This window comes from Corylus avellana, chromosome ca10, assembly GCF_901000735.1.
Source record: "Corylus avellana chromosome ca10, CavTom2PMs-1.0".
NCBI lineage: Eukaryota > Viridiplantae > Streptophyta > Magnoliopsida > Fagales > Betulaceae > Corylus > Corylus avellana.
In genome coordinates, this window is record NC_081550.1 from 6,385,271 (window position 1) to 6,408,138 (window position 22,868).

The window sequence follows — 22,868 nt, forward strand, 5'->3', positions numbered from 1 at the left end:
ATTCTTTATAGAAAGTCATCTCTCCAACAAGAACATTTGAGAATATTATATATATAGGAATGTTTGTGAAGGTCTTTTATACTAGTCTGCAAGCACTCGGCTCTCTCTCTCTGTGCAAAAATGGAAGCTCTCTGCTTCATTGCTTCACCCACTCCTCTATTTCGCAGCACACCAGAGCACTCAACCTTCCCACCAATCAGGACGAAAAAGTACTCCAACAAAAGCCAACAATCCATTATTACTGCAACATTGACAAACCCAAATGAGCAGATCTGCTTCCACAAGCTCTCAGGGCTCGATTCTCTTAATAGGACGCCGCCCGAGTCGGCCTCCTCACTTGTTCCCCAGCTGATGAAAGTCTCGTCTGAGTCGTTGGTGTATGCGAGTGGCTTCCTCGGTGCTGTGCCGGAAAAGATGGCTGCGCCGCCATCTGGGATGGGTGGGGACGGGGTTCACAGTTACTTGACGAAGATATTGTCACCTAAGGTTTATGATGTTGCGGTGGAGACGCCACTGGACTATGCTTCGAAGCTCTCTGAGAAGCTTGGTGTTCGTCTTTGGCTCAAGAGGGAGGATCTTCAACCAGGAGTACGTAAGTTTACGAGAAATGTTTGTTTTCATTATTTTGCACATCATATCTATTTTGTTATAAAAGATGTGAAAATCTATCCTTCATTGAATTTGTGAATTTCATGGATTCAATAATGAATTTCTAAAAGAAATTAAATGAAAAAAAAAATTACAAAAAAAAGACACCAAACACATCTCTAAGAGCATGTTTGAGAAATAAATCGAGCTTTAAGTCAAAAAGCGTTTTTTTAGCAAAAACTTCATTTTTAAGCTTTTGTTAAAAGTGCGTTTCGGTCATTTTTAAACTTTTTGGATCCTTAAAAGCTTTTTTCAATTTTTTTTATTAAACCAGTATTTTTATTTTTTTTTTTCAAACGGACTTTTTGATTATTAAACATAATTTTAAGCTTTTCAAATGCACACTCAAACATGCTCTAAATTTATTTTATTTTTTTGTCATGAGTCATTCTCAGTATTTATATTTGTTTTTCAAATTTTGAAAACTAAAAATAAAAATGACATACGGAAAATCCATTTACAACCCACCAAATTGATATGGCAGGTGAAACCATATTGTGCTGTTTTTATTGTTTTTATTGGGACATAGTCACATAATGCAATTACTTGCCTAAATTGTTAGCAATTTAATTGGATATTCCATATAAAATTTTTTTAAAAAAAAAAGTTTAAATAATGTGAAATTATATAAGATGCAAAAACTTTAAATTCTGTAAATAAAATATATATATGTGAGAAATGGAGAGAGTATCCTTATCCCCCAACATGGGACACTAACCGTCGCCGGGGGTGGGGGGACATAAATTTTTTTATATTACCTATTTAAATTATTATTACTTCGAGCATATTTTGTGGCCTTAGGCAAAACTTTGAAATTAGGCCTAATTTTTTTTACTAACAAATTAAACAAACACGATTTATCAAAAAAAAAATTATGACTATAATAAAATAAATGATAAAAATAGAACAATAAAACCTGATTTGACAAATGAATTATGAAGTAGTTCTTGGAGATAGGACAGGAGACTCGATCACTCAGAGTCAGAGAGGAAGAGAAAATGATGATATAGGCAGAGAAGAAAAACTCAGAAAAGAACAAGCAAAGAAGAGAGATAAAGTGGCAAATAGAGAAACTCTGATATTTAAAATGCATATGGTAAGCTTCCTAGGCTGACAACAGTTTATATTTTTGGCTATTGGCTTTCCTAGATGGCTAAATAATAAATAGAAAATAAATGGTAATGTTTTATTTGTAACGAATATATTTTCTTACCAAAAACAAAAAAAAAAAATTCCATAAAGAGGCTAAGAGCATGACTGCATGATATAGGCGTGTATTGTGGGTGTCAGGCGTGTAGAGCTCTAGGGAATTGGCATGTAATGATGTAAGGCCTTTAATGCTTTGTCCCTTTATTTATTTATTTTTGAATTATTTTTATAATTTATAAAGGGCTTATTAATTGGAGCCTTATTAAATTGAGGCCTTAAATTTTGATGAAAATTTTTTTGTGCCCTATTAAAAAAAAATTTGGGCCTTCAATTTTTTTTTTTTTGTCCAAAATAATTTTTTTTTTTTCCAAATTTTTTTTAAGTCAAAAAATATTTTTGTAGGCCTTATTAAATTGGGGGCCCTAGGCGAGGGCCTAACTCGCCTAGGGCCTGAGCCGGCCCTGACTTCGAGTTAGAGTATATTTGAGATTGTGTTTGAGAAATAGAATTTTTAAGTCTAAAAGCTTCATTTTAAGGTTTTTACCAAAAATGCGTTTTGGCTTAAGGTTTCTTAACCATCAAAAGCGCTTTCATTTTTTTTTTTTTTTACCAAACGGATATTTTTTTTTTTCAAACCAACTTTTTAAGTGTTAAACGCACACCCAAACAGAACCTTAATCCTTATCCGTTTTTTTATGGCCCGCCGCCACTCAAGTATCTAGAAGTTGTGGCCCAACACGTAGGCCCAAAGGTGCAAGGGCCCAAATCAGTAGTAAGAGCCCGAGGGGTCTGAAATACAATAAGAGTGAGACCATCATGATGTGTCTCTTGGGCCGGAAAACATTATTCCTTAAGCGAGTGGTCATTGGGTGCTGTGGGGCCAGAGGAGAGCAACTGGGCTTCTGTGTAGGAGAGGGAAAGGGCTCAGGTTGCCGAGAAGCCAATTCATATCGAGGCACCAACAATGGCGGAGATGGCGCCGGGAGCTGAATCGACCAAGGAAGATCAACTGATGAGGAATTGGCAACCTGCGAGAACTGAACTGCTGTGTGTATTAAATACTTGCATATTCCTAAGAAATGGAACTTTTTCTTGATGATAATATACTTTGTGCTAACTTCGAAAAATATCTCAAAGAATCGTCATTTTTATGAGACCATGAGATTTTGCTTCTTGAAAATTATCTTTCACGCAGGAATTTGATAACAATTTAATCTCAACAGATCGATTAATGTTCCTGTAAACAAGAAAACCATCATTTTGGATTTTTTTGTCGAAAGGGTTCATTCTGAGGAAATGCTGTTTGTGCTTGTTTGTCTTCCACATTTCAAGAACAGAAAACAGTTTTCCAAACTCTTTATTGATGTCTTCAAACTGCTAGGTATTCTCATTCAAGCTGCGGCGAGCTTATAACATGATGGCCAAGCTTTCAAGGGAACAGTTGGACAGGGGAGTCATTTGTGTATCACCAGGGGAGTCATTCCGTCAACAACTTCTCAACCGACCATCTTTATTTTCTTGCTCATGATTAATGTGTGTTTGGTCATCCGTCAACAACTTCTCAACCGTCCCTCTTTATTTTCTTGGTCATGATTAGTGTGTGTTTGGTCATGATTAGTGTGTGTATCAGCAGGGGGAGTCATTCCAAGATTAGTGTGTGTTTGGTCATCCGTCAACAACTTCTCAACCGTCGCTCTTTATTTTCTTGGTCATGATTAGTGTGTGTTTGGTCATGATTAGTGTGTGTATCAGCAGGGGGAGTCATTCCAAGATGTGTGTGTTTAACAGCCCGCCTTAAATTCTCACCTCCCTAACACAACACTACAATCAGTTATTATAGCCCGCCTTAAATTCCCACCTCCCTAACACACTACAACCAGTTATTACAGCCCGTCTTAAATTCTCACCTCCCTAGCACATTACAACCAGTTATTACAGCCCTCCTTAAATTCTCACCTTCCTAACACACTTCAACCAGTTATTACAGCCCTTCTTAAATTTTCACCTCCCTAACAACACACTACTGTTGATATAAGATTATATATATTATAATTATAATGGGGATTTCAAGATTTGTCTTGGCATCCGTTTTTGTTTTTCTTGGGCTATTTGTGGCTGATGGGCAATATGGTGATGGGCAGTATGGTTATTGTTTCCGACATCAAAACCCGAGTCCCTGAATAAGAACATTGCAGTATGGGCCTGTAATGTCCCAAATTTGGGGACTCGGGGTTTGATGTCAGAAACAATAACCATACTGCCCATCACCATATTGCCCATCAGCCACAAATAGCCCAAGAAAAACAAAAAACAGATGCCAAGACAAATCTTGAAATCCCCATTATAATTATAATATATATAATCTTATATCAACAGTAGTGTGTTAGGGATGTGAGAATTTAAGGAGGGCTGTAATAACTGGTCCTAGTGTGTTAGGAAAGTGGGAATTTAAGAAGAACTGTAATAACTAATTGTAGTGTGTTAGGGAGGTGGGAATTTAAGGAGGGTTGTTAACTGGTTGGAGACCAACCTTTAAACTTCTGATCTTGGGTTCCTCAAACACACCTTTTTACTCTTGTCAAATCAAACTTCCCTCCTAGTGGAAGAGACTTTATAAAATATATTAAGAGTGCGTATATGAGCGCGGCAGTCGCATGGTAGCATCAGTGCGTGTACTTTTCCTCGGCTTTCTTAAGCTTTCGTAGCAGTCGGGGGATATTTATTATGTAGTATGGTCCTCCATATATAGATTTGTTAATTTTTCATAATTAATAAAATGTGTGGTTATAGGGTTTTTTGAGTCAAAGAGGGCTTGCTGTGTATCAGGCGTGCTAGCGACAGCAATGTTATGCAATTCATATTCTTTGGGCATGTGTGTTAATGCATCAGATTACGTCTTTTGGGACGGTTTTCATCCATCGGAGGCTGCAAACAACTTTATAGTCCAAACTTTGATCCCAAGAGGTGTTCAGCTCATCAGCTAATTATCATACACATGCATCAACCTCAACATTATTCTGTTTTTCTCTTCAACAGATCCATGTTATTGAGGGTTTATTTGGTTAATTTATATTTCTTGTGGGTTTGTTTGTATAATATGGATGGAAGATGATAGAGATTTGTATGATTATGTATAATTCTACAGATTAAATGAAAAGTAATGATAAATTCATTCCTGTATAACAGTGTTTCGATTTTTAGTTAAAGTTGCTTCCATATATATGTATCTTCTGACAAGAAAGAAAATAAAGACTTGTTTAGGTTGTGTTATCTTTTACTTCTTTCCAATTTATGCGACGAGTATATTAAGTGGGGCAGAGTTTTTCTCCAAATTGGGTTGGAGGAATTTCCTTCAACCCAATCTATTAAAATGAGACGTGTCACTTTTTTTAATAGAACATGTTTGGTACTGCATTAAAAAAAAAAATGGAGCCTTTAAAGTTAAATTGAGTTTTTTGATAAAAATAAATAAATAAATAAATGTATTTTAAGGTTTTTTTTCAAAAGTACTTTTTGGTCCTTTTTAGAGTAAAAAAGTTAAAAAGTATTTTTTGAGCTTCTTACCAAACGGACCAACTTTTTACTTGGTACAACTTTTTATATATTAAAATTACTTTTTACACTTCTTAATGCAATCTCAATTAGGTTCTAACCAGTGGCTTAAGCTTTATCTTGGGGCTTCTGGGGTTCGACCCAATTTGAACAGGGAATTGAAAAAACAAAACAAAAAAATTAGAAAGAAAGTAAAAAGTCTAAATGGTTTTATATGATATTCAATTTGGGTTCAACATGCCCAACTCATTTTAGATATTAGAAAGAACTTTGTGGGACATGGTTCTTACTTTTAGGTATTCACATCCGCATATGCATTCGCATCATATGATTATTATTTGCATCGGCGTGGTTATTACGGTTATTATCCGTTATCGCAAATGAGGTAATGGGCATTTTGGTCTCTATTAGGACATATTTTAAACAATTTTAAAAATGGTTTGAACAAGTTTTTAGTGTTTTGAACTTGTTTTAGCGTGTTGTGCACAAACACGTGATCATAATTACGGTTAAATAAGGCGAGAACAATCACACACAAAATAACACCAAGATTTAAGTGGTTCCCTCAATGTGAGGTATGTTAATTGGCAGAGGCAATCACGAAAAAATTTACTACGAAAGATGGAGTAAAAAACTATAGTAGAGAGAATCACCCACTCTTCTATTTCGTAGCACACCCGAGCAGTCAACCTTCCCACCAATCAGGACGAAGAACTCCAACAAAAGTCAACCATCCATTATTACTGCAACATTGACAAACCCAAAGGAGCAGATCTGCTTCCACAAGCTCTCAGGGCTCGATTCTCTTAATACGACGCCACCCGAGTCGACCTCTTCACATGTTCCCCAGTTGATGAAAGTCTCGTCTTAGTCGTTGGTGTATGAGAGTGGCTTCCTCGGTGTTGTGCCGGAAAAGATGGCGGCGCTGCCATCTGGGATGGGTGGGGACGGGGTTCACAGTGCCACCAGCTACTTGACGAAGATATTGTCATCTAAGGTTTATGATGTTGCGGTGGAGACGCCGTTGGACTATGCCTCCAAGTTCTCGGAGAAGCTTGGTGTTCATCTTTGGCTCAAGAGGGAGGATCTTCAACCTCAAGTACGTAAGTTTACGGGAAATGTTTGTTTTCATTAGAAAAAATTACACTTTATCTCCCAAAATTGGTAGTGATTTTTAATTCGAATTCCAAAGTTTTAATTTTTGCAATTTATCCTTAAAGTTTTAATTTTTTTTCAACTCAACCATTCCGTCAGTCAAAGTTACTTTGACCGATGAAACAGTGATCACGTGTAAGGCGCGCGATCATTTCAGGCGTTTTAGTACCGAAAATACCCCATCTCCTTCAGCGTTCCACAATCCTTCGCTACGACTCAGATTGAGACTTTTGAGGGATGGACTTTGTCAAATGATGCCTTTTTGTTGATATTATTGGTAATATATTTTCGTCACTTTCTTTGTTTGTTTTCTTAATTGATATTTATTTGTTGGGTTATTATAATATTAAGTATATATGTTTATATATGAACCCAACCGATCGTCTTAAAGACGAACTATGAAACCCAATCCGATGTGAACTAAGAAACTCAGGAAACGAATTCTTATATATATATATATATACACGTAATACATACACTGCCACAAAATCAAAATCAACCACTCTTCTGGGTTGTTTAGAAACCTCTACCTCCCTCTTTTTGGGTTGTTTTTCTAATCGATCGTTTTCCTGCTATCAATAATGGCCGCCATGTTGGAACTCACGTAGAACTCAGATAAATTGAAATCAAAGAGAGAAGGATTTGAAGTACTGGTAACGGATTTCATATGAGAAGGTAGAGGGTTCTTTTCGAAATGGGTTTGTGTTTGAGAGATTGAAAACGTCGACTGTGAGCTTGACACTTTGAGATTTGAAGGATAAGAGATTGTGGAAAGCCGAAGGAGATGGGGGCATTTTGGGGAAGAAATCAACATAAGCGATCACTTGCGACGAACGTGATTACTGTTCCGTCAGTCAAAGCACTTGCGACGCACGTGATCACTGTTCCGTCAGTCAAAGCGGCTTTGACTGACGGAATGGCTGAATTGAAAAAAATTAAAATTTTGAGAGGGTGAATTGCAAAAATTAAAACTTTTGAGCTCGAATTGAAAATCGCCCATAACTTTAGAGGTTAAAGTGTAATTTTTCCTTTTCATTATTTTGCAAATCATATCTATTTTGTTATAAAAGATGTAAAAATCTATCCCTCAATGAATTTGAGAATTTCATGGATTCAATAATGAATTTCCAGAAGAAATAATAAAAAATTACAAAAAAAAAATACACAAAATATATCTCTAAGAGTATGTTTGGAATTGTGTTTGAGAAATAGATCGAGCTTTTAAGTCAAGAAGCGTGTTTTAGCAAAAACTTCATTTTTAAACTTTTGTTAAAAGTGTACTTTTGTCATTTTAAGGTTTTTTTGGAGATTTAAAAGTGCTTTCAATTTTTTTTACTAAACCAGTATTTTTTTTTTTTCAAATGGATTTTTTTGAGTATTAAACACAATTTTAGACTTCTCAGACGCACATCCAAACATGCCCTAGGTTTATTTTATTTTTTGTCATGAGTCATTCTTGATCTGTATTTATATTTGTTTTTCAAACTTTGAAAACTAAAAACAAAAATTACATACGGAAAATCCATTTACAACCCACCAAATTGATATGGCAGGTGAAACCATATTGTGCTGTTTTTATTAGGACATAATGCAATTATTTGTCTAAATTGTTAGCAATTGGGATACTCCATATGAAAATTAAAAAAAAGTTTAAATAATTTGTAATTATATAAGATGCACCAACTTTTCATTCTGTAAAGAAAATATATATATATGAGAAATGAAGAGAGGATCTGTATCCCCGAACATGGGACACTAACGGTCGGGTGGCGGCCTAAACTTTATTTAGATAAGTGGGTATTTCATATAAATTTTTTTTATATTACCTATCTACATTACTATCAATTCGAGTTAGAGCATGTTTAGGATTGTGTTTAAAAAATGAGGTATGATACACCTAGAACTTAAACCCAACTTTAGCCCAACTTCTAAACTAAATTTCTCTTTCTCTCTCTAGTTTAAGGCTCTCTCTCTCCTCAACATGCAGTTTTTTTTTTAAAAAAAAAACTTAAGAAAAAAGTTGTGCCATTATCATTTTCCTTAAGAAATAGAGCTTTTAAGTCCAAAAGCTTCATTTTTATGTTTTTACCAAAAATGCGTTTTGACCATTTTTAGGCTTTTTGAACCCTTAAAAGCGATTTCATTTTTTTTTTTTTAACGAAACGGATACTTTTTTATTCAAACCAACTTTTTAAGTATTATACGCACTTTTAAGCATCTCAAACGCACATCAAACATAAGGGCTTAATTCTTATCGGTTTTTTCCATGGCTTGCTGCCACTCAAGTATCTAGAAGATGTGGCCCAATGCATAGGCCCAAAGTTGCAATGGCCCAAATCAGTAGTAAGAGCCCGAGGGGTCTGAAATACAATTGAGAGTGAGACCATCATGATGTGTCTCTTGGGCCGGAAAACATTTTTCCTTAAGCGAGTGGTCATTGGGTGCTGTGGAGCAACTGGGCTTCTGTGTAGGAGAGGGAAAGGGCTCAGGTTGCCGAGAAGCCAATTCAGATCGAGGCACCAACAATGGCGGAGATGGCGCCGGGAGCTGAATCGACCAAGGAAGATCAACTGATGAGGAATTGGCAACCTGCGAGAACTGAACTGCTGTGTGTCTTACATACTTGCATATTCCTATGAAATGGAACTTTTTCTTGATGATAATATACTTTGTGCTAACTTCGGAAAATATCTCAAAGAATCCTCATTTTTACGAGACCATGAGATTTTGCTTCTTGAAAATTGTCTTTCATGCAGGAATTTGATAACAATTTAATCTCAACAGATCGATTAATGTTCCTGTAAACAAGAAAACCATCATTTTGGATTTTTTTGTCGAAAGGGTTCATTCTGAGGAAATGCTGTTTGTGCTTGTTTGTCTTCCACATTTCAAGAACAGAAAACAGTTTTCCAAACTCTTTATTGATGTCTTCAAACTGCTAGGTATTCTCCTTCAAGCTGCGGGGAGCTTATAACATGATGGCCAAGCTTTCAAGGGAACAGTTGGACAGGGGAGTCATTTGTGTATCAACAGGGAACCATGCCCAAGGAGTTGCGTTATCTGCACAAAAACTAGGCTGTGATGCAGTCGTCGCCATGCCTGTTGCAACTCCTGAAATCAAAGTTGATAGCCTTTTTTCCTACCATCACATTCATTAATTTCTGATAAAAAGCTTTTGATTTGTCTCATTATGTTGTCAATTTTAGATATCCCAATTATTTGGTATTACACATTTGTTTAGCTGAAGGCGGTGGAGAGGTTGGGTGCTACAGTTGTGTTTGTTGGCGAGTCCTATGATGAAGCACAAGAGTATTCCAAGAAGCGGGCCAGAGAAGAAGGTCGAACGTTTGTTCCTGGTTTTGATCACCCAGATATCATTCCAGGGCAGGGGACTGTAGGAATGGAGATTGTGCGTTAAATGCCTGCTCCACTGCATGCAATCTTTGTGCCTTTTGGAGGTGGCGAGCTAATAGCTGGAATTTCTGCCTATGTGAAGGCAGTTTACCCTGAGGTATGTGACACGTTTTCCTTCAAAATTCAACTAAGCAAATGCATTTGGCCTACGACTTCAATAGAACTCCTGAAAAAGTATACAAACAACTTATTGTGTTTAAATAATATACAAACTGAAAATATATTACAACTTCCTGGGTTCAACTGTTTAAGACTAAGAGCATGTTTAGGATTGCATTTGAAAAATAGAGCTTTTAAGTCAAAAAGTGCTTTTCGACAAAAACTTCATTTTTAAGCTTTTGTCAAAAGTGCGTTTTGGCCATTTTTAGGCTTTTTGAATCCTTAAAAGCGCTTTTTATTTTTTTACCAAATGAGTAAGTTTTTTTTTCAAATAGACTTTTTGAGTGTTAAAAGCACTTTTAGGCATCTCAAACGCAATCCCAAACTTACCCTAAGTCATCAAAATTATTCTTCAAGTTTAGGAGATTTGAGCGCATTGTTTGGAAGTATGGATGTTATTGAAGCTGAATAAGGGTCTCATGAGAACTAAAGGGTCTCATGAGAACCTGCCCTTATGGAACATTTTTGAAATAGAAATGTAACTTTATGGAAAAATTTCTTTAAGATGCAATGATATCTTAAGTCTGCCCTTTTGCCTTATGGATGCAATGATATCTTAAGTCTGGGAAAAAGAAAGTATTCCCGGAATTCAGCATATGGACTGTCTCAAGTTTTCTGCTATGCTTTAAGAATTGGGTGTACAGATTAAAAGTTTTTATTCTATGGATGTACTAATATCAAACATGATGGCTAAATAAGTAGGAGGCTGGTAACATATAGTGTGAAATTAATTTGATGATTCATTTATCTGTTTCATAGTGTGATTCAATCGGAGTGCATGTTAAGTTTAATGAACTGTTTTCTGCTTCAAATCTCATCCAAGTTGGAATGAAATCCCATCTTTCTTTTTCTATAATTCTATTTTTCATTTTATTTGTTGATTAGGTGTACTGAGTTTATGGTATCAACGAACAAATTCTCAGAGTCCATTGTTAGGAAAAATTGTAAAATTGGTCCTGGGATTTGAGGTTGTACAAATAGGTGACAAATAACTTCTTGTGGTGTGCCTATGTAACAAATAACTTCCTTGGTACAAATTTGGACATTTTTTTCTGCTGGGGCCATGATGAAATTACACATTTACCCTAAAAAAAGTATTAGAAAAAGAAAAAGAAAAAGAAAAAGAAAAATGGGTGTTAACTATGGTGATGGTTTGGCCACCCCTAGACCAGCTAGAGGAGGTGGCCAAACCACCCCATAAGTGCCCATTTTTCTATTCTTTTATGTTTTTCCCCCCTTCTTTTATTTTAGTCTTTTATAATTTGTTTGAGAGTAAATGTATAATTTCATAATGACACAGACTGAAAAATGACCGGAATTTGTATTGGAATTTGTACTAAGGGAGTTATTTATTACACAGGCATATCACATGGAGTTATTTGTCAGTTTTGTAACCTTAAAGAGTTATTTGTCATAATCTCAAACCCCGTAGACTAATTTTGCAATTTTTCCTTTTTACTTATTCAGTTTTTTGTTCCACTTTCTGTGCTTTGCATTTCACAATGTTTATTTAACCAGTGTGTAAATCTTCTGGTTACATTTGCGTAAAACCATAATTAGCACTACCAGCATACATCTATCATGTAGGTCAAGATCATTGGGGTGGAGCCATATGACGCAAACTCAATGGCACTATCTTTATATCATCGGCAGAGAATTATGCTAGATAAAATAGGAAAATTTGCAGATGGAGTAGCTGTGGATGTGGTTGGAAATGAAACTCTTCGGTTATGCAGAGAGCTCATTGATGGAGTAGTTCTTGTCAGCCAAGATGCTATCTGTGCATCAATAAAGGTGAGTCTCTCTTCATACTTTTAGCTCGGAACCTTGCATCACAGAGGCCTTTGATTTTACCGTACATGGAATAGTCTTGGCTGTTTCCATTTAATGTTAGTGAAATTCCTATATGTATATATAGGGAACAACATTTACTCCCATCTAATTACGAGATGATGATCCACTACAATTAAGTTGTCCCAAATGCATAGAAATTTGGGCAGTCCAAGTGAGCAGGCTGTGGGGCCCAACTGCCCTGGGTAGCCTAGGGTGTTGAGTCAACTTGCTCAAGGTAGATGGGTCCAATAGTCCCTCCCTAGGGTGGTAGTTAGAGGGAGTAAATGTAGTTTTCCACACATGCACGCGCGCGCACACACACACACACATATATATATATATATATATATATACGCAGGCCACCATGCTTGATACCTAAACCAAATTCAAGGTTTTAAAAAGTAAGTTGAACATCCAATACTTGCCTAGTACATGATGAGGCCCAAACAATTGTTGAGCGCAGCTCATAAGAATTGCTGTGTGCTTTGTGGCTTGCTTTTGGAACAATATTTTACCGTTCGATGGTTAATACTACTGGATAAGATGACTCATACAACAACCAGGAGTAAGAATTAAGAAGAAAAAGGTTACTTGCTGAGTCATTACTTATCTAGCTTAACAGTGTCCTTTTCCAATTCTATCTGATATTTGGATCCTCTGACTCTCAAATTTCTGTTTCACTAATAATGGAGTAAACAATTGATTCCCACAGTATGAATCAACTAGTATTCTCATTATTTCTCTTAGTGCCAATGAAACAAAGAAAATTTTCTCTTCAGTAGGATAAAAAATATAAAAAAAATGAAAATTAAATGTGCACACTAAAGTGTTAGACTACATCTGATTCTTAGGGCTGCAAAAGAGTCCTTGTCAGAAGCATCTTAAATGGGCATTCTATTAAGAAAATTGCAGACCCTTATAGTTTAGTTAGATTATGGCACTAGAAAGATCATAACCTGAATATTTTGATTTGTATGCTTGAAGTTTATCACACTTCAATTTGTAATTTGACCTGCTTAATCATATAATATGGAGTCATTTCTGGCTTTCGACATCCAGAAAAAGAAAGAAAGAAAAGAGTGGGTAATTAAGCATGCTAATTCTTTCTATGGAACTTTGGCAAGACACTATAGTAATTGGACTTTTTGCTGCAGGACATGTTCGAGGAAAAGTGAGCTGTACATGAACCGGCGGGGGCCCTTTCCATTGCTGGAGCAGAAGCATATTTCAAATATTATGGACTGAAAGGTGAAAATGTTGTTGCAATAACCAGTGGAGCGAACATGAACTTTGATGGACTAAGGCTGGTATCCCAACTTGCTGATGTTGGTAGGCGGCATGAGTCTGTCCTCGCAACATTTGTTCCAGAGAAGTGCGAAAAGTTCAAAGAGTTTTGTCCATTGGTATGCCAACAAAATACTTTTTCTATGTGCAGTAAGCCAATTCTATTCTTAGCCTTTCTTCCAATGGATTTTCTGAAACTAAGATCATCATTTTGTTTTTTTATAACAATCATCCTCAAAACAAATATTATTGTTGGTTTTGTTAAGTACCTACGTTGTGTTGGCACGGCACATTTTGTGGACAAAAACACTAATTTAAGTTTAAAAGAGTTGTGTCACTTGTTAGTGAAGAGTTCATGCATCACTCCAAAGACTTCGTCTCAAACTTGAATATCTCAACCATTTTTGGGTGATAAGTGACTTAGATGCCTAGTACCTTTGCCTAAGGTGGTTAGTATGGACTACACATAATCTAGGATGATAGAAGTTATGGGGCTATATGAATAATGAAGTTTTTAGCTTAAAAAGATTTAGTTTTCACACTCTATTCATGCGTGTTTGACCGGTACTACTTGGGTTCCAATGTTGAACTCTTTCTTCGAAGCAAGTTCGATAATCGTTTGAGCGGTAAACTAAAAATTGCAAAATCGAGAGCATCATTTGAAGCTTGTTTGATACATGATCAGATGGTAAGTTGAAAAAATTTAGACCAAAGAGTTTTGTTTGAACCTTGTTTGAAGATAATTCGAACATCAAATTTAAAAATCGTGTACTTTAATCTAACACATTCGAATGCTGCATAAATTAAGATCTTTGGTTTAATACCATAATAAATCGTTTGTTCAAAAAGTTTATTCTCATAAAAAAAATATAAGTTTAATTTTTTAATTGATATTTTAACAATGCTCATATTTTTTTTTTCACTTTTACTTTTAGCTTAGTTGCGAATAAGTTATAAGAGAAGAATAAAATTATTAAGAGTTCTAGAAGATTGACCTCTTATAAGATTCCATTATTTAATCTTATATGACTTCAATATGTGAAATATTTAATTGAAATGGGAGATGAATTATAGACATTGTTTGAACTCAAAATCTCTATTTTGATACCATGATAAATGATAGTGAATTTAATCATTTAATTAATATTCTAACAATTTTCATATTTCTTTTCACTTCACTTTTAGCTTAGTTGCTAAGTTATAAGAGAAGAATTGAATTATTAAGACCTCGATCATGGGACTGCACTGCAATATTGACCTCTTATACGATTCCATAGCTTTAATTTCATGACTTTCCTTTGTAATGCAATAATGCAAGTGTTAGAAATATACCGAAAGATAAAATTTTATGAAATAATGCATATTCAAAGATTGAGCTGTTAATAGAGAATATTTCTTCTTTTTTTCTTTTCCCTTCCCCTTCTTCCTTCAGTTATCTTCAGTTTGTCATTAAATATGATTCCACCCTTTTGGGATATTTTTCAGGCGGGTGATCGCCAAGAGGCCAGGTGCTTTGATGAAATTACTAGATGCCTTCAGTGCCCGTTGGAATAGTAGCATGCTCAATTACGGAGGACAGGTTGTGCTCAATTCTCTACTAGCCCTTTGAATTCCCAATTATGCAAAACCCAAATTTATTTTGATAATTTTCTTGGAAATGATCTTTTGATTTTCCGGCCTTTAACTATCGTTGTTTTTTGCTATAATTTATATGGAAGAATAGCCTAAAGAAATTATATTTTTAGTTTGAGCTTATTGCTAAGGGTTACATTGTGTTTTGCCTCTTTACCAGGGTGAGAGTGGTGGAAATGTATTAATGGGTCTCCAAGTTGTAAGCTCTGAGATGGATGAATTCAAGGCTTTGGCCAATAGTCTAGGATATGCATGTATTTGAATCAGGCGATGGAGCTTTGCCACTACTGATGTCACACCTCCATTTCATGGTCATAATTTAAAGTTGGTGCATCTAACGGTGCACGTGATGTTAATATTGACACTTTTTTTTCTTTTACAAAGTTTAAAATAATATAGTATTATGTACACCGTTAGATGCACTAACTTTAGATCTTGGCCATGATTTAGATACTAACAATTTCAAATGAAATGGAGAGAATCATTGTCCTGCTTTAAAGGGCACCACTATGGGTCAGTTTGGCAACCGGGTTGTCCTAGATGCTGTGCACAATTTGACCGGTTGACGATCAAGTTTAAACTTTCAACCTCAAAATTTCACCCACTTTTGACCATATTGCCCCCTGCTTCTCCATCCTTCACGTTTTTATTTTTTTTCCTTGAAAATCTCCTTGCCCACCGAACCAACCAGTTCCTACCCACCATGTTGTTAAATCTCCCAACGGTTGGGATTAAACCAAAAAGAATAAAAAGAAAACAAAGGCTGTGATTTCTTTCACGGAACTGTTCATTTCTCTCACGCTTCTTCTCCTTCTTCCTTTCTCTCTCTAAACCCGTTCTTCTTCTTCTTCCTTTCTCTTTCTTGCTTTTATTTTGGTTATTTTTTATGGCTAGGACGATCAATAGGGGAGTTTAATTGGTTATTTTCTTTTGGTTTGGGAGGAAGGAAGGTGTTTGTTTTCTTGAGAAGTTTGTGGCTTGATTTTTTTTTTTTGTGGCTTGAATTTTCTTGGGTTTTTTTCTCTATTGATCGCCTGGGTTGGTGTTCTTGAAGATTTGGGTTCTTCTTAAATCGAACCCAGTTTTGAGGTCCAGTTTTTTCTCCACATTCAACATGTTCTTTGTCATGAATTGCAAGAACACCAAGCCAGGTGGGTAGAGAGAGAGAGAAAGGAAGAGGTTTAAGAGACAAAGATGGGTTTTGAGGAGAAGAGGGAGAAGAAGGTTAGAGAAATTCCGTGAAAATACTCCAAACCGGTTGCCAAACGCCAACTGTATGTCTCGCTAATAAATCTAAGCTACTGTATAAAGAGAAGGCACAAGGAATGAAATCAGCAGAAAAAAATAGTGACAAGAATCAAAAGATGAAGACCGAGTTGGTGCTTAGCATGTAATATTTGTGGGCCTTACGTAAAATGAACTTATTTTAGGGGTACCTTATTGGTACCTTATTTTTGTCTTTGGAGAAATTCAGATCTGATTGTTGTTCTTGTTTTGGTGTCCAGCAAGCTTTTCCTACTTGGTAACTCCATCACAAGACACCTAGGGCTGAACCATAATTTTAGGAGTGAGGGGGACAAAACTGAAAAAAATGAACTTTTTTTTATGGTAAAGACAAATTTTAGGGGTCAGTTTCATTAAAATTACCTATAATTTAGAAAGAAAAAAAAAATTTCTTTAAAAAAAAAAATTGTGACATTTTAAAATTTGTTTGGAGAGTCCAAAATCCCCGAGGCTAGGGGGTGATTTTGACCCTGTCGGACGCTGTGGTGAAGCTTCTCTTCATCGACTCTAATTTAGCCAATCTCGGTGCCATTTCTCTTCCTGTGGTGCAATTTATTGTTTGTTGTAATTATTGCTATGTAGATAGTCGTGTTTCAGAATTATTGCCTCTTCAAGCTGCCCTTTGTGGCGGCCTTAGTTCATCGAATGGCTCTGGTAATTTATTTGACTCATTCTCAATAGTTTTAATTTTTTTGCACTGATTTATGGTTGTCTTTGGTGGCTTCGATCCAACCAATCTTAGGGTCATTTCCCTTCTTGTGGTGCGACTTACTGTTTGATGCAGTTGTTGCTATGTAGGTAGTTATGTTTCAAAAATATTCTCTTTATTCTACCTCTTGTGGCAGCCCTAGTTCATCTAATGGGTCAGTCATTTATTTCAATCATTTTTAATAGTTTTTGTTTTTGTTTTTTTTTTTTTTTGGGCGCTGATTTCTTGTTTTTTTAGGCTCTTGTTTGGATTGCCCACCCTTTATTTATATATAGTTTGTCGTAGTCTTCTCTTTTACCTTCCCCTTTATTTGATTAGGAAAAAGAAAAGAAAAGAAAGAAAAACTAATTTTTTAATCTACAGCTTACTCCGTGCAAAATAGGCTTAAGTGAATTTAGCCCTTTCGAGTGTAGGTGCTTCGACTACCAAACAAGAGGTAAAATATGAAATTGTGCCTTTAGGCAACATGCATGTCATGAGTGGGGCATATACTCTGTAGTTCTTTTAACGGTGTAGATTTAATTTAGAGAAATTAGATTTAAACGTTGCCAAATCCATTGAGTACAAAATTTGTGCACATTTGACTCAATGATCATGACCAAGTAACCAACCCTCATAACTTTCTAATAATTGAAGTATGGCCAAATATTTCATACCAAGCTACGCTTTAAAGTTAGCACAACAAAAAAAAAAAAAAGGGTTTTAACACCAGATTAGGAGGAAGGCAACATCATCCAAAGTACAAAAAAAGATAATTGAACACGAAATAGTAAACCATTACCCGTAAGAAAAGACAACCATTTCAACAAATCTTTTTGATGCTTTTGGGGTTTCCACTGACCTTTTAACCAGATTCAAGTGTTCAACCATGAGAGCAGAACATGTTTCAGATCTTACCATTTTGCAGACAAAGATCTTGACAGTGATTGGAGAGCTGCTTCACTAGTAAATATAAAATAAAAAGGGTCAAGAAATGCTGCCACTACCACTAGTTGAATTTAAGTTTTATCTCTTTTTTATTTGGGGTTAAGAAATTATGAATGTTGGGGAGAGTTTCATAGAAGCTAGGACAGCTCAAACATATACTTCATCACGATACTCCAACGGAATTTAGTAGGAAACACCCATTTTTCTTATTGCTTTTTTTTTTTTTTTTTTCATTAAACTATTACCCTTTTTGCCAATTGGCTGATTGATTCCCTAATTTGAAAAAAATATTACAATTTACCCTAATTGGTAAATGGCCTAAAAGTCTCTTTGGCCGGGAGTGCGTTTTTAAAAAAATGCAACTTAAAAATGTAGAAATATATGCATTAATTTTAAACATTATAATTATTACTATTAATATTATTATTAATAGGTTTCTATATCTTCATTCGCTTGAGAAAGAAACATTTTCCCCTCACCATTGATTATTTGGTGAGGTAAATAATTCCTCAGATCTTTCTTCTCCATTTCTTTTTCCTCAACCAGCGCCTCTGTCCTCTCAGATCTCACGAACCACATGAAAGTAGCAACACCACGAGAACCACATGGATTAACTAGCAACAGCAGGATTTTCCAAACCAACCAAAACGTATCCTTACTAAAAGGAAAATGACAAACAAATCTTACAGATCTGAGAGGACAGAGACGCTTGTTGAGGAAAAAGAATGGAGAAGAAGATCCAAAGGAATTACAAGATTGACAAGCGCCACAAGTGGGAAATCAACAAATAAATGGGACGTGATAGTGAAAATGAACATTTAATTTGTTTTTACACATTCTTGTTGATCTAAAGGTTGATTTTCATTGCCATGTCATTCCAGTTGTATAGTAATTGAATAACTATATACTAAATAACATTACTCAATAAAAAACATAGGTTAAGGTTTCTTAGAGAGAGCGACACCTATCAATTCAAACAAACTTTATTATTTACAACTCATTCAAACAACAATGTTAGTAAAAAATTGTAAATTTTAAAATTATGAAAGTCAGACAATTGCTTGCATCAAATAGCTTAAAAATAATACCAACTAAAAATGTTGCATTTTTTTTTTCTTCTTCTTATCTTTCCTGAACTCTCTTAAACGAAGGATTGCAACCATTTTGTAATGTGGACACATGGAGGATTTTCTACAAAATGGGACACGTTTCTTGGAACAGTGACTTCTCAACCGACCATAATTGTTTGCTTGGTCCAAGTTGGTCTCCAACAAGTTATTGCAGCACTCCTTAAATTCCTATCCATCTTCAAAGCATCTTCTATCCATCTCTCCTAGCTAGAAAGAAAGAAAGAAAGTATTGATATCAGATTATATAAAATTAAAATGGGCTTTTTAAGGTCTTCCTTGGCTTCCTTTCTTCTTCTGTTTCTTGGGCTATTTGTGGCTGATGCCCAGTTTGTTCCTGCATTGTTCATATTTGGGGACTCTGTTTTTGATGTCGGTAACAATAACAACCTCCACACCCTTATAAAAGCTAACTTCCCTCCTTATGGAAGAGACTTTGTCACTAAACAACCAACCGGGAGGTTCTGCAATGGAAAGCTTGCCGCTGACTTCACTGGTTCATCATTCTCAAACTCCCCATTTCTTTTTTTTTTTTGCGAGTCCAATAAAGCTCGAGCTTTCGCTCGCAGGTGTTGCTTAAAAAAATTATTTACAATCAATGGAGTCGTCAAACCTTAAATTTGATGTTTCATGAGACACCAGAGCCAAATAGCTTATCACTCAAGCTAACCTTTTCGGGTTAAAGTTTCTCTCTTAATTATAGCAATGCTTTTTCTATTGGCTCTTTAATGGAGTTCTCTTTTTCTTTTTTTTTTTGGAAATTACAGCTGAAAGTCTAGGCTTCACTTCTTATCCACAAGCTTATCTTAGCAGAGAAGCCAGCGGAAACAACCTCTTAATTGGTGCAAACTTTGCTTCAGCTGCATCTGGTTATTTTGATGCTACAGCCGACCTATATGTAAATACATTAACAAGATTAAAATTCTAGTTTTTTCTCATATATATATATATATATGACATATGATGTGATACGATATGATATGTTGTTGTTGATTTTGGTGATCTATATATGTAGAATGCGATCCCATTAAGTAAACAGCTAGAGTACTACAGGGAGTATCAGCGTAGGGTGGTGGAAATTACAGGGAAATCAAATGCTTCAACAATAATATCTGGTGCAATCTACTTTCTTAGTGCTGGGAACAGTGATTTTCTTCAGAACTATTACATTGATCCTCTTCTTCACGCCGCCTATTCTTTTGATCGTTTCTCAGACATTCTCATGCAATCCTATACAAATTTCATTCAGGTCCCCCCTCTCCTCACAGCACGGCCTCCCTTTTGTTTTTTGTTTTGTTTTGTTTTGTTTTTTTTTTTATTTTTTTATTTTTGGAAATAAAAACATTAACAAACATTTGTAAGAATTAAGAAAAAAGAAACATTAATTTGTGACAGGGGCTATATGCATTGGGAGCGAGGAGAATTGGAGTGACAACACTACCCCCAATGGGATGCCTGCCAGCAGCCGTGACAATATTTGGGTTGGGTGGGAACGAGTGTGTGGAAAGGTTAAACAATGACGCAATTTCCTTCAATAACAAGCTCAATGCCACATCTCAGAGGTTGCAAAATCACCTTTCTGGTCTCATATTGGTTGTCCTTGATATCTACCAACCTCTTTTCAATCTTGTCACAAATGCTACAGCAAATGGTAAGCATGAGATTGAAAGGTGTTAATTTTTGTTTTTTTGGTGTAAAAGAGTTGTAAATGTAGGCTAAGCGAACAATTTTTCCTAGCTAGGCACCTTAAAAAGGTTACTCGGTCTAAAGACTGGGGACACTCCCCGACGCCCAAGTCAATATGCGGAGCACATAGGGTCTATGAGAGTGCCTTTGGCTGCATGGTAGCATTAGTGTGTGTACTTTTCGTGGGCTTCCTCAGGCTTTCTTAGCAGTCCACGGGCCGACTATATTTATTATGTAATACTATGATCAATACATATATTGATATATTAATTAATTTTTGATAATATCTGTGGTTACAGGGTTTTTTGAGGCAAGGAGGGCTTGCTGTGGAACAGGGTTGCTAGAGACGGCAATATTATGCAATCCGTTATCTGTGGGCACCTGTGCTAATGCATCAGGTTATGTCTTCTGGGACGGTTTCCATCCCTCCGAGGCTGCAAACAACATTATAGCCCAAACTTTGGTCGCAAGTGGCATTTCGCTCATCAGCTAATCAAACACACGCACGCATCTACATACCTCAACATTATTCTGCCTTTATTTCTCTTCAACAGATCGATTTTTCTTAGGGTTGTTTGGTTAATTTATATTTCTTGTGCATGTTTTGTTGTTGTAATATGTTCCCGCAAAAAGAAAAAGAAAAAAAGAAAAAAGAAAATAAAGACTAGCTTGCTTTGATATTGCATCGAGAAATATCTTTTAAAGTTAAATGAGCTTTTTTGGGGAAAAAAATAAACTTTATTTTTAAGTTTTTCTCAAAAATGATTTTTCGGTATTTTTTAGACTAAAAAAGTATATATATATATATATATATATATATATATATATATTACTAAACAGACCAATTTTTTGTTTGGCGTAGCTTTTTATATACTAAAAGTACTGTTTAAAAACTTCTTAACGCAATTCCAAATAGATTCTAACCATAGTACTGACTGAGGCTTTACCCTTGGGCTATGCAAACCCAATTTGAACTCACTGAACAGGTAATTGACAAAAAAAAAAAAAGGTCTAACGGGTTTTATATGATCTTCAATTTGGGTTCAACATTCCCAACTTGTCTTAGAACAAATCAAATATATATGGTAAGAAATTAAAATAAAAAATTTTCACTAATTCTTTTTAGTTGTACCTTTGAAAAATCAGTTGGTGGTACGGGAACTCCTTGCACCCATCACGTAATTGAATAATATAAATTAATCAAGCAGCTGAAGTCGATTTCTTGGTTCCCCTCCCATGTTTGGTGGCATGAAGTTGACTATAGATTGTAGCTGTCATCGATCTTGGAAGATGAAGATGGATAACTAGTTTGGCTTTATGAATAGGTCAACGAAGGTTTAATTATTTTTTATGATTTACTTAATTCTATTAAACTTTTTATCTTTTTTGCAGTTTCTCTTTAAAGTTCAAAAACTTTTAATTGAGTGTATTGAATTTAAAAAAATTTGCAATCTCAATCCTCCCGTTAAGGTTTGTCAAATGTCGAAACAATGATTATACCCTTGTAAATTTTATGAAATTACAAAATTACACTTAAGTTACAATGATTTTATTTTTTTTGTTTTTTTGTTTTTTTTTTTTTTTAAACAAAAAAGTGGGGGGGGGGAAAAAAACCTAAGAAAAATACAAGAGTATTTTGAACTTCGGGGGAGATTACAAAACGATGAAGTTTTCCCTTATTTTTGTCATGGCAACTTGGGTTGTGACATTCACTCTCAAATTAAATCTTATGTTAGTGAGGGTGACATGTTTTGTCCATTTTCTTATCAATGATTGCAAGCAACTCTTACGTACGTAAAGATTGGCTGGGATACCATGTTTGTCCACATCCGTTATGCACATGCTGATGCGGATGTGCTTCTACCCGTCAAGTTGTCCTTCACCCAGAATTCAAACACAATTAGAATAAAATGACAATCGCTGTCAGCACAAAGACGTTGGATAGACAATAAATTGGTAGAAGCATTAGGGCTATCTATTTTACATTTGAACTTAGAAATAACAAAAAAAATACAAACGCCTCATGATGAATTTATCCAAGAAAGTAAAACATATATTAAATGGCGAAATTATTATGTATACTTGTCCCACTTGGTTACAAGCTGCGTTACCAAACTCGACACTGCTTATGCCAAGTGCAATCACTTATAAATAAGAAGATAAATTTACGACTTCTCTCTAGTGAGAGAAGCTTTTCATTCTCTCTAGGTAGGGTACCTAGAAAACTTGCCTCCTTTGTGAGACTTTTTACCACCGGTTGTGTGGTTGTTTGGGGAGGAGGGAAGGTTCTTCCTCTTTCCCTTCTCCCC

General features: G+C 35.5%; 1 protein-coding gene and 1 pseudogene across 1 annotated transcript; both read left to right on the plus strand.

Annotated features, from left to right (window-relative positions):
* The first annotated feature begins 120 nt into the window (after positions 1-120).
* LOC132162812 (threonine dehydratase 1 biosynthetic, chloroplastic-like) lies at positions 121-15,796 on the plus strand (annotated as a pseudogene).
* A 3,320-nt stretch (positions 15,797-19,116) lies between these two features.
* LOC132163332 (GDSL esterase/lipase At5g22810-like) lies at positions 19,117-21,174 on the plus strand. The gene is made up of 5 exons (XM_059573582.1): positions 19,117-19,369; positions 19,641-19,771; positions 19,889-20,122; positions 20,269-20,524; positions 20,859-21,174. Exons 1-5 carry the CDS (start codon positions 19,132-19,134, stop codon positions 21,050-21,052), a joined length of 1,053 nt encoding a protein of 350 aa, XP_059429565.1. The 5' UTR covers positions 19,117-19,131; the 3' UTR covers positions 21,053-21,174.
* The last annotated feature ends 1,694 nt before the right edge of the window (positions 21,175-22,868 follow it).